The sequence below is a fragment of the Manacus candei genome, unplaced genomic scaffold, assembly GCF_025592945.1.
Source record: "Manacus candei isolate 608988 ecotype Guabito, Panama unplaced genomic scaffold, ASM2559294v1 h1tg000057l, whole genome shotgun sequence".
NCBI classification, from domain to species: domain Eukaryota; kingdom Metazoa; phylum Chordata; class Aves; order Passeriformes; family Pipridae; genus Manacus; species Manacus candei.
The window spans coordinates 5,444,461-5,457,330 of NW_026138105.1; the positions used below are offsets into that span (position 1 = coordinate 5,444,461).

Consider the following 12,870-nt stretch of genomic DNA (forward strand, 5'->3'; position numbering starts at 1 on the left):
CCTTGGGCATCACACAGCCCTCACTAGCCTGTCCTCCATGGGCATTCTACAGCCCTCACCAGCTTGTCCTCCATGGGCATCACACAGCCCTCACAGCCTGTCCTCCTTGGGCATCCCACAGCCCTCACCAGCTTGTCCTCCTTGGGCATTCCACAGCCCTCACCAGCTTGTCCTCCTTGGGCATCCCACAGCCCTCACCAGCCTGTCCTCCATGGGCATCCCACAGCCCTCACCAGCTTGTCCTCTGTGGGCATCCCACAGCCCTCACAGCCTGTCCCCTTGGTGCAGGGAACCCCCCGAGCCCCACACAGGAGCCTTTTGGCAGCATATGAGCACAGTTAAAGTTTCAGCACACTTGGTCCCCAGCCTCTCCAAAGCAAAGGAGGAGGCCAACACAGCACCAGGTTTCAAGAGGTTCCTTTGATTTGTTTGTATGGCAATAGCATTCAATACAACCAATCAATTATTTTCCCCGTAAAATTCCCTAGACATGCAAACAAACACTGCCTGTACTGGTTATACCACAGCCCAACCCACAGCAGTGCAGTGGGGCTTTGCCTGTATTTGCTTTCTTTCATGACATGTCCAGTGGCATCCTCCATAAGAAATATTTCTCGACCTTTACCTTTTGGATTAGACAGGCACAGCGAGGGAACAGTTTTACAGGTGCTGTCTCACACACAGCCCAAGCACCACCCAGGCACACGCCTGCTCATCGGGGCAGGGAAGCAGCAGGTTTAACAGCATGAGCTCCCACTGAGCAGGGAAACTGAGGCACGACACAGAGAAAAAAATCCACATCCCCTGGAAGCAGCCTCTTCCCTGCTGCATAGGCCAGGGGACAGAGATGGGCACCCCAGCCTGCATCCCCTGTGCTGCAAGGGTGCCTGGCCAGCACCCCAACAGCATCTTCAGAGGGGTCCCAGGACAAAAACCCTGTTCAGGGCAAGGGCTCTGGAGAGGTTTGTTTAGTCTGGGGATGTCACACACAACCACAGACTTGCAAAGGGCAGAACCCATTGGTTTTGCACCTCAAACAAAACCCTAGAAAAATGACCTTTAGTAAGTCACACACAATGTGGCCACACTTTCAGCTAAAGCCCCAGCAAGCAAGCACTGACCCATCTCGCCTCGCCCATGTAGTCAGGAGCTCAAACTGAGCTTCTCATACCCCTGGAGTAGTATTTACATGCTTTGGGAAAACACAGTATCAAATAAGGTGCACCCAAGCTTGTGGCTTTATACAAAACACCCATAAGTCACTATGGAGCACAATGGATCCCCCAAACCTGCCTCCCCCCAGGTCCCTCCTTCACTTTAGCAAGACCAGCAAGCCCCAGAAAATTCCTTTTGTAATGAAAAAAGAGGCCCACAGCCCTGCCTGTCACACTCCATACCACTTCTGCACCCACAAGGATGCTTCCCACCAGGACAAGGACTACACGTGCTGTCCTGCTGTCACCCCTGGGACCCTTCCAAGCAGCAGATGAGGATGGCCAAGGGCACTTCTCCTGCCGGGCACTGACATCACCCTCAGCTTTCCAGTCCACCTTTCCTTTCAAAATAAGAGCAGCTCCAGGGTAATGCTGAAAGCCCTGGTGGTTTTACTGTTACCTATTTCACATTCTCCAAAAAATAACCCCAAATCAGAAATTTTTGAGAGATGTTGGCGGGTGTGATTTCGCATTTCAACAGCATAGTCCACTGTATATTTTCTGCTCCATCTCTCCAAACAGGGCTAATCCCCACGGTATTTAGAGCCAGTGCTAGAAAACCTTCAAACGCACATTAACCACCCTAATGCACCCGTGTTCAAAACGCTGCCAGCCAAAGCCACAGCCAGAACAGCCTGAATGCAACGGAGAAGGAAAAGCCTGTATGGAAATAAACTTTACTAAAATAACCCTGCAAAGGTTTTGTCAAAGTAAACACACATTTTATTGTGACAATGATGCTTTAAAAATAAAACTGTTCAGGGAAAGCTTTTCTCACTCTCTACAGCTGCGTATCAGCTTCCCTTCCAGATCAGTCGCCCCTTGCTGCTGCCACAGGGAGAGCAGAGGGCTCTGCATGGCCCTACCTGGCCAACAGCATATTGACCACGCCATCACCACTGGCTGAGGGTCACCAGTGCCACCCTGGGGAGGTTCCCCAGAAGTTTCAATAAAATTAAGTATTTAAAGACTCCACGTGCTTGGATATTAAATCCACCAACTGTAACAGCATTTAAAAAGGATCAAGTGCAAATGTACAGCTCCCCACACTGCTCATCTCCATTCCCTGCAGTGGTCCCTAGGGGGTTCATCGGCCCCTGCAGAGCAGATGCTGCCTGAGTTTAATGCAATTAATGAGTCCACCTGGAAGAGAGGCAGAGGATCAGCTCAGGAAACAAAGCAGCAGTGTCACAGCCCTTATCTCCATCAGTCAGGAGCCACCTGAAGTGGCTGAGTGCCTGCTGAGGCCCTGGCCTTCCACAGGCTCCCAAACCCATGAAGACCATGTCTCCTGGGCTGACAGCACTGATGGCTTTGCTTTAAAATCTGCTCTGCTACAGCTCATTGAAGTTTTGAAGCATTCCATTTGCAGTAATGAACCAATACCTGGAAGCTTTTGTGTCTGCTGATCAGCTTCCACAAGCCAGGCTTCCAGAGATAGAGAGATGAAACATGAACTCTTCACATACTCCCTGCAGTTGCAACACCCTGCCAGCCACCAGCAAAATAACCCAAACCAGATGTGCCTGACAGACAGCACAGGTGCTTACAGGCAAAGAAAACCCAGTAATTCACCTGCCCTCAAAGAAGCCTTGTAATTTGTTAGCCTTGAGCAAGAGGTGGTCTCCAAACAATGTTCTGCATCACCAGTACCTAGGATGCACTGGCACAGGAGTAGCTGGGTGGAATGGGGCTGCTCTCCCGCCCAGATGTGCCTTGTAGGAGCCTCAGTGCTGGAAGAACATGGTGCTGCCAAAGGAGTGATTTCCCACAGCTGCCACCAGTCTCCTTCCACTGGCAGCACAGGCGATTCGGAGCTGAAGTTCTTGAATCAAGGAGCATTTGAGGGTTTCTTACTACCCCCAGTCACTGTCAGATCTGATGACTGCAATATCTTCCGTGGGACATGCTGTGGAATTGGGCTGTTCCTTCCTAAGGTTGTGAAACTCTGCCTGGCAGACCTTTCAGGGAGAGGAGGGGGAAAGAGGGCAGCACTGCCGGTGTTTCATAGTAAAACACACACTCCCTTGAGCTGCAGGGGGAAGACCTAGAGATGAAAGCCAGGGCTATGACAGCACAAACCTCATTTCGTTATTCTGAGCTGCACCTTCACCTTCTGTCCCTGCTCAGGCAGTGTCCAGGCACCCAACAAGCTGCTGGCAAACCTGAAGGGGCACCTGCACCCAGCCTCTGCCCAGCCAAGCCAAAGCCACCACAGCTCACCAGTGTGATCCTTGTACAAGCTGGGCACCAGCACCCCACCATGGCCAGTGTTCCCTGCCCCTCCCTCAGGTCTCTCCTGCCCTCCTCTCCACCAGCACTTACTCTAATGAGGCTCCTTCTGCCCACATTCCCCCAGAAGTGCACAGAAGGCAAAAATCAGCAGCAACCTCACTCTCACACCTGACTGCCTCAATCCCCTCACCCAGACTCACCAGCCCCAGCTCCATGTCCCCACAGTGCCATCCCCCTGTCTGGGACCAACACTTCCTCTGTTCCTCACCATCACGAGCAACCCAACCACTTTCCCATCCCATGGTCCCTCCATCAGGGACAAGCAAAATCTTTTGCCATTAATCCCCCCCGGAACTCCTCTGTGCTAGGATCTGCCAGGCTGATGCATCAAATAACTGCACTGGATCAGCCACCTTTGGCCATATAACATTCTACCAAAGACCAAAAGGGACAAAGGAGATATACCAAGGCAGCTGTTGGTCCCCACAGCACTGCTCTGCTGGTCACCAGCACACAGCGTGACAGAAGAGTGCTTCAAAGCACTCCTGCCTATCAAAATCAAGTTCTTGCATCACAAATGTAATTCAGGGCAAATGGTGCTACCTCATGCCCCGTATGACTGGTCGGGAGCAACTCTTGATAAGTTTTGAGGAAGTAAAGCCAGACTGAATTACAGCTCTCTCACAAAGGTAACAATCTTTCACCCAATAATTTAAATTCTCTGCATTATTTTCCTGCACCAGATCCAACCAAGTACTGCTCCTGTGCAAACCTAAGTTTAAAAAAAAAAAAATTAAATAAAGAGGGTCCAACATCTGGAGACAACAAGGGAAAAGCCAAGAGCACCAGGGAAAGCCCCCACCCGCCCTCTCCCCCAGGACCCAGTCCAAGGTCTGAGAAATTCCTACTGTTGCAGAAGAGTTTTCAGTATGAAACAGCAACTTGCAGTGCAAGCAGCTTGAAAAAGCATTTCTGCCTTCAACTGCAGGAGGATTTCCCTTGATTTCCTAGGCCCTGTTCAAAAAGCATAAAACCATATACTTTTAGGAGAACCATATGAGCCACCACTACATGAAAACAGGACAGGCAGGGACTGAGCCCAGCTCCCAGGAGGGCCCACAACCTCATGAATGAATTCAGAGGCAGAAACTAGGACTAAACAGAAACAGTTTCTCAAGGTGTTTCACCTCCAAGTCAGCACACTCTTGGCACCTGCATTATCCTTGCTCCAAGAGTGGGGTCTGGGCATGGACAGAGTAACTCTGGCAAGCCCATTTCTGCACATCCCTTCTGGAGAAGGCAAGAGGCACAAAGGGCACCTGGTCCCAGGAGGGCAAGAGCCTCAGTACCAAGAACAAGCCCTGCAAAAAAACCTGCGAGGTGCCCACTGGCCTCCAGAACAGGACAAAACTGTTCACCTGGTGCCAAGCTCTGCTCATTCCAAGGATGAGGCCAGTGGGATTTCTCGCAGGGGAAGCCCAGCCAGCTGCTCACAGGACCTCAGCAGGAGCACAAGCAACCTCCCCACCAGCACAAACATCGCTGTGTACCTGCTGCCTCGCAGTGGGACCCGTGTGGATAGGAGAGCATCTCCTGGAGCCTCCAGACGCTGCATCCCCACCAGCCCTGCCGTGCCTCGCCCCGGCTCGCCCCCAGCTCACCGCCAGCAGAACAATCGGCCGCCTCATCCCGCACACAATGGCCACGATGAGACAGGCCCACATAATCACCCCATGGCAGGGACAAGAGCCAGCGAGCGCCAGGGAACAGCGTTGAATACAAGGAGAGCCTGCTGTATCTGTGCCATCAGCTGTGTCCCTGGCAATCCACCTCCCGAGGTGGCTGCAGGAGCCCAGGGATTCAATTGTCAGGGTGGCGTGTGGGGAGGACAGACGGGTATTGGATGGGAGTGCTGGGAAGGAGGCAGCACTGGCTGTTTACATTGGATCACTCTGCACAAACTTGAGGCCACAAGAACATTTCAGTTCTGTAGGAGGAAACCTTGGTGAAGGACAGAAACAAGGAGCTACCCTAGGCATCACATAAACCCAGGCACGACACAAACATAAGCCCCAAAAGCCCTGGATTCCCTGCAGGGACCAAGCGTGGCTATTTGCTGACAGTAAACATCAATTTCTTCCTGCATTTCCGTCTGCAGCAGACTGCTGGGTTACCTGGGCTGTGAGGAGCCACACACCAGCATCAGTCAGGTGGCAGGCACCCCAGAACCCAGGGTGGGCTCCCTTCTCCACCTCCAAAGGGCACCAGGAGCAGTTATCCAGCTTTTCCAGCCGGCAAGCATGCCAGCTCCACACCAATGCGCTGAGACAGCACCCAGAAGTGCAACTGTCCCAGTTTTCTCCTGGCACTGGCGCACAACTGCTCAAACACAACACGCCTCAGCAATGCCGATGAAATTTTCCCCCTCAGATGTGGGGTTTGGGGACAGGCTCCCACCCATGGTGACAGCACACCCTGCCAAGGGGATGCTGTCCTGCCATGGGGCTGTTCACAGCCCAGAGGGCTGATGCTGCCCGGACAGGGCAGGGTGGCTCCAGCTGCTGACCCCCACGAGCAGAGTTGGCTGAAGCAGACCCTTCCCAGCAGCCCGTGGCACTGGGCAGACAAAAGCTCTTCCAGCCATTCCAGGCTCCGGCTGGTTCAAGCTCACCTGCAGCTTTAGGTCCCGTTTATTTGGATTTTATTCTTTTCAAATGAGGTACAATCAAGGAACGGATGAATCACTCTCCTGCCCCTGGTTTAGCCAATGAAATGCAAGTTCTTCTTCAGCCACTTCCCCAGCACACCCTGCAAGGGATGATCTCTGGGCAGAGGCTTCCCCAGGCCCCTCAGTGGCCACAGAAAACCAGCCCAGCCCCACCCTGGTGCCCCAAGGTGGCAGCGGGCAGGACAAAGGCCCCAGAACACCCCAGCGACAGCATCTCTCCATCACCCCACACACCAACCATTCATTGAAATCCCCAGTCTGCTCAAGTCCTATCTCACTTGCTCTTCTTCCAAGCTTTTCCTCACCACTCTGGCCTGAAAACGAACTCCCTCCAAGTGCTGAGAGGATCAGCCCAGCCATGCTGGGAATACTGGGCTGGGTTTTCATGATGAAACATTTTTGGCTGAAAGAGGAAGAAAAAAAAAAAAAAAGGAAGCAGTTCTTCTGTCACCTGATGAGTAGATGACTCAGAACATCACTGACATCCATGGGTGAGTGGGGACAGGGACCACTGACACCTCTCTGCCTCCTCTTCGGGCATCACAGGTAGCAAGAACATTGGGTGGGATGTGACCATATTATCTGATGTCTTCACAGGGAAAGGCCTATGTGCATAGAGCTGGTTTTAAACAGCATTTTATACCCTACAGCAACTCCAGCATCTCTAGGACTGGTGACCATGCAGAAGCAGCACAAGATGAATCAGAACACTCTAAAAAAAGGAACAAAACCATCCTTACAAGAGAAGTTTCTTTCTTAAACTGTACAGCTATTCCAGCTGGGCCTGGGGAAGCCCATCCACAGCCATGCTGTGAGTGTACAAGACATTCCCTGTGCTTACCCTGTAAAGGGCTGCTGGAGGCATTGGATGAAAGGGCCGCCAGCCCCATGGCAGCACAAGAGTGGGATGAGCCAGGCTGTGCTTACAGAGGGAGCAGCTGCACCTCCCATTAACACCAGTGTGAAACTCTTCCAACAGATGCAAGAGAGTGGCTCAGCAGCCCCGGCCAGCCTGTGGGACAGTGGCCAGGAGCTTGGGGGACAGCAAAGCCCTGGGCCACCATGGCGAGGCCCACCAGGCAGAGGTTGTGCCCAGGTCACAGGCCCCACGAGCTGGGCTTCACACACCAGCCAACCCCTACTCAGCCCTGGGAAAGGCTCCCAAAGCCCAGTGGCAGCCACGGGACACTATCTGTAAATAAAAACCCGCAGAAGTCACCTTGAAAATACACAGAGGTCTCCTTGGGATGTCCAAGCTAGGAATGGCACGAGCAATACCAATGACATTTCAAGGAGAAACTCACAATTCCTTTGGAAAGGACTGTTTCTATAGAAATAAATTGTTGCCAAAGTTTGGTTGAGGGCCAAACCGCGAGCCTTGGCTCCTTACAGAAATCAGTTACAATGTATGAAAGGAACAGATGCTTTCCGAGCACAAGTCTTCCTATACCTCATGGGAGATGGACACACAGCCCCACCAGCACCGGGTGCTGGCCATATTGATAAACGGCTTCTCGAGACCCCACGAAGCTATGACAGGGAACGAGTACATTTGCCTTCTGAAACACACACTTCTCACCTTCCCACTTGACAAAAAGAGTAGGATTTCCGCCAGGGAGCACGTTCAGACCACAAGCATTTGGACAACACTCCACTTCTTCAAAACAAACTCTGGGGCGGGCGGGCAGCGCGCTCGCAGCCCCCCGCCCGGCCCCGCCAGCCCGGGAGCGCCGCGGGGAGCGCGGCCAGCGGCTCCCGCACGCCGGGGGGACCCGCACGCCGGGGGGCACCGGGGACGCGCTGCCCAGCGCCCAGCCCGGGGCTCCGCGGAGCCGCAGCCGGTTGCGCCGGGCCCGGCCGCCCCTCGCCGGGGATGCCGCGGGCCCCGGGCCGGCCGGGCGCGGATTACTCAGCGTTTCCAGCGGCAGACGGTGTGTCCGTGCCCGTGCCCGTGCCCGCGTCCCCGCCCCGGGCCCCGGCCCGCCGCTTACCGATGCCCGGCGCCACATAGACGAAGTAGAGGAAGGAGGAGGAGAGCGAGAAGAGGAAGAGCGCGGCCAGCAGCGAGCGCCGGGGCAGCAGCCGCCAGGCGCCGCGGGGGCCGCGGGGCCACCGCATGGCCGATGCGGCGCCGCCGCCGCCCTGCTGCCGCTGCCGCTGCCGCTGCCGCTCCGCCGCTCACATGCGCCGAGGCCCGGCGGGAGGCGCCGCGCCGGGGCCGCTCGGAGCCGCCGCCCGCGCCCAGCGCCGCCGCATGAATGTGCCGCGGCGGGCGGGGCGGAGCGGGGCGGGCGGAGCGGGGCGGGCGGCGCGGCGCGGGGCGGGGACCCGCCGCGAACCCCCGCCGCACCGAGGGGGCCTCGGCAGAGACCGCCCCGCCTCGCCCCGCGCACCGCCGGGGGAGCTGGGGTGCCGGGCGGTGGCATCGGGACAGCCGGCCGTGGTCCTGGGACACCCCCCGAGGGTCCTGAGGCACCCGGCAATGACATTAGGACACCCGGCCGTGGTCCTGGGGCGTCCCGCTGATGCTCTTGATATACCCAGCGATAGCCCCAAGACACTCAGCGATGGCTTAGGACACTCTGCCACGTTCCTGGAACACCCAACAACGGCCCCAAGATGCTCAGAAGTGGCTCAGGGCACCTGGCCACGGCCCCGGACACCCAGCCATGGCCCTGGGACATTCATCAATGGTGCAGGGCACCCAGCCATGGTCCTGGGACACCCAGTCGTGCACCTGGGACACGCAGCACCAGGAGAGCAAGGGCTGAACCCCCTGCCCCAGCCCACCAAGCAGCAGGGGTCTGTTTGGGCGAGTGCTGGGTGCCCCTGGACATTGTGCAGGAGGAGGCACAGCTGGAGAGGAGGTGATGGGCACAGATGGGTGGAAGGGAAGAGGGGGCGAAGGCATCACTGTCAGCACAATAATCAGCACGACCAGCAACCAGCAGCCCAGTCGGTTACGGAGTAATTAAGTAGTTTTGCACACATTTGTGGGCAGTTCCCCCATTTTGTGTAGGAGGAGTTGGAACGAGACGCGGAGATGCCTGAAAATGAAAATATGGGAGACCAGAAACACCATCCCCATCGAGGGAGACAGAAGTAGCTTCAGAGCAGATGGGGCCCAGCCCAGTCCATAGAGCACTGTTTTTTGCCTCGTTTATGATTGCTGACTTTGCTCGGGGGAGGCCGGAGGGAGAGGTAATTCTTACTTCACAGCAGATAGTGCCGAGACAACCAAGCCCAGTCTCCAGGCAGGAAGGGAGGCTGTGGGCCAGGCACAGCCAGCTGCCTCCGCCCAGGGTGGGCAGCAAAGGCAGCAGTACCCTCAGGAATAATGGTCTTTGGGGTAGGAGGTGGGGACAGACCATCTGCCAGGATGTGTCTGGTGTGTGTCCCCCAGACTGCTCCCACATCCTGAGGATGAGCCTCTCCCCAGCAGGGAGCAAGGCATTGCTCAACCCAAACATTGGACCCTGCAACATGATGACTGCCTGGCTGGGGGCTGGGTGTCGTCCAGCGCCAGCCCCACGTCAGCCCAGGGCCAGACACTGGGATAAAGGATTCTCCAGGTATGGCTGTGTGTCACAATAATCCCAGGAAGGATTAGCCCCCCTTACAGCCTGGATGCAGTAAGAGCACATAAAGAAAACAGTTCCTGCATCTGACAAACAGGACACAAACACAAATCTGTGTTTCTGTTAGATACACAGATTCTCAGAGGAGGAAGGAGATAAAAATGAAGATTGAAAAAAAAAGAGCAGTTTTTAGCAGAAAAGTAGAAATCTCTCATTTAAAGGTAAGGCATTAATTTTCTTAATGTACTAAGGAGCGGAAGGATCTCGAGGGCAGAGGATCCTTAAGATTGAGGAAGCTGAGCAGGAAAGCAGGGATTTCCCTGGAGAGGCTGCATGAGCTGCATTAACTTCAGGAATGAGGAAACTGGTACTTGTTCTTGTTTTCCAGGATTGCCACTCCACCACCACCACCTTCATTGAAACAAATTAAATCCTGAGCCCTATGACTTTCTGGGAGCATACAGTACTGCAGCAGAACTGCATGGCCAAGTGGCAGCTGGATTTGCTGTTCACAAAATAGTGTTTAGCCAACTCCTAAAAGGATGCCTTGGGCAAGGAAACCCAAGAAGATTTCTTGCTTAGTTTATGATTTGTTTGATGCAGACATGGTCAAATGTGAGACATCGTCACAACCAATAATCTAACCTATAGAACGTATTTAATTAGCAATGACATTGCTGGAGGAGCCACCCAGAAACTGGCTCCTGGGCCCTGGGTGCCGCAATGGGGACTGTCACAGATGAGTGAAGTCAGGGAAGCCTTGGAGCCATGTGGGACATGCCTGCCCTGCTGCCCTGCTCTAACTCACCTCCTCTCTCTCTCTCTCCCAGGACTCCACTCAGCTCCAGTCAACCGACTTCACTTTGACCCTTTTATTTTGCTTGGTCTCTTCCCCTCTTTGCCCTCTTGCAATAAAATAAAATGAAGTTAAGCAGGAGGAGAGGTTTCAATGTCTCAGATCATTCCACATGGCCAAGTTAGGACTTGGGGTGGGAGCACTCCCAAGCAGGGCTGTTGCAGGGAGTGTGCGGGTGGCTCGTGCCTGGGGAGCCCTGGCACTGCCCCATCACCTTCCTCCACCTGCCACGCTCCAGCCCTCCCAGCCCAAGGGGATGAGCGAAGTCCCACTTTCTTCAAAGTTTAAGGTATCAGTGGTGCCCAAGACACTTTAAGGAAGGCTTGTGTGAGCAGCTTTGCTGACAGCCTCAAGGGGAAGGCAAGGTCTGTAGGTGCGTGGCCATGAGCAGGAATGGAGGGACAGGTCCTGCCAGTGCACCTACACTCCTGAGAAGGCATAGCTGCACCCTTAGAGCATGTCTCCACATAAAAGGCATTTTGCATCACTGGAGGGAGAGCTGTTTTGATGGCTCGGGGTGCCCCAGCTCGAGTGCGGTGCTTGGAGGGAGGGTACGGACGCTATTGCACCATGTGCAGTTTGGGGAGGTTGGAGCTGCACCCTCACAGTGGCACCAACACGGTTGCTCAAGTGCTGGGTGTGGGAGCCCAACGTGGCGCTCTCACTGCTCTCTCCTGATGAACACTGGCCATGGCTGGGCTGGGCAGAGCGGGGCAGGCCAGATCCTGCACCCAGCCACGGAATGGCCTGGGACAGCAGGGCCAAGGAGCAAAGCCATCCGCCTGGGAAGTGCCCCAAGGTCTTGGACCTTGGATGGGCAGTGCCACATGCTGCCAAGGGCCGTAGAGAGCACTGCCTGGCAGGGTCAGCAGCAGACCCTTAGAGGAGATGACCCCAGAGCAGGTAAAAGGGCTGGCACACAATCCTGTGGTTTGGAATTTGAAACAGTCATTAAAGGGCTGTTCCACTTTAACTGCCCATCTCTTACTGTTGCTTTCCGCAGAGACTGCAGGTGGACTATCTCACCTAGGCAGATAATCTGTGTTATGCCTGTTCAGTGAAGGACAGGTTGCAGCAAGGATGTCACAGCCCTCACCAGCTTTGCAGTCTTTGTCATGGACTCTGCAGCTTCTGATACCTTCAGCCCCAATGGTAGAGACTTTCCAGAATAGACTTCATCCTGTGATTAGGAAAATGGCTCCATTTATAAAGGTGAGGACAAGCAGCATCGCACCGTGTCAGCCCTCCAGCTGCTCAGCAATGCTGCTTGCTTTGGCTCTTCCCTGGAGTTTCTCCTGCCAGATGGTTTGTGAGCGAAGTGGGAACCTGAGCTGTGTCACTCAGAGACAGACGGAGACTTGGGATGGACTGGATGCTGACCAGTTTTCGGCCTTGCAAAAGCAACGTGCCCCCTCTGTGTTTCACTAAATGTCTCCTTGTAACATGGGGCTTGCTCCAGCTCTATTTAAAGGCAACAAAGTGTCATCCCAGGCTCTGAGCAGGAGCAGGACACAGAGGATGCATGCACAGTAGGAATGTAAATATTTTTTACATGTACACCCACAGCCCCAGCGTGTGCAATAAATACTCAACGTATGCCATGTGCCAGATCAGAGACATAATTATTGATGCAGCAGGTTTTCAGAAAGACACAACAGGGTGTGTACTTAATTTGGCAATAAGAGCACACCTAAGAGGCCCTGGCATTTTCGGCTGGGTATTAGACCACTGCCACCCACGGGTGCAGCTATTTTAGCTCACATCGACGTGTCGGCAGTAACAGAAAGGAAACCAAAAGCAGGTGTTTGTTTTATTAGGATGGAACAACTCCACAGAACGCTGAAAGGTGTTCCTTGCACGCAGGAGTGCTGTAGACCAGTTCTCAGATTATGCCACCCACTACACTTTCTAACAAGGCTATTAGGGCTCTGATCTTAATAGCACCTATACGTGTGCCTAACCATAGGGATGACTCATTCTACCACAGTCAACAGATGTGTCATAGCTCCCAAAAGGAGGCACTATCCACAGAAATGATTTTGCAGAGCTCCATGTTCACTTGGAAGGTAGCTCTCATCAGAGAAACAGGCTAAAATGTTTATCTTCTCATGGCACATTGCAGAGATTCAAGTGATTTCGTTGCCTCTGCGTCAGCCCACCTCTGAAGGCTGATCATCTCTCCCAGACAAAGTGGACTTATGCAAAGACTCATAAAATGCCTTTGAGATCTAAATATTCAGTCAAGGGAATACATCAGGC

General features: G+C 54.2%; 1 protein-coding gene across 1 annotated transcript in view; it reads right to left on the reverse strand.

The window, feature by feature from the left end:
- The window catches only part of B4GALT5 (beta-1,4-galactosyltransferase 5), a 34,354-nt gene extending 25,933 nt beyond the window's left edge, over window positions 1–8,421 (reverse strand). The window contains exon 1 of the mRNA XM_051802802.1: window positions 8,169–8,421. Coding sequence (XP_051658762.1) covers window positions 8,169–8,295 — 127 coding nt within the window. The 5' untranslated portion in view covers window positions 8,296–8,421. The remainder of the gene's footprint in view (window positions 1–8,168) is intronic.
- Between the last annotated feature and the right edge of the window lie 4,449 nt (window positions 8,422–12,870).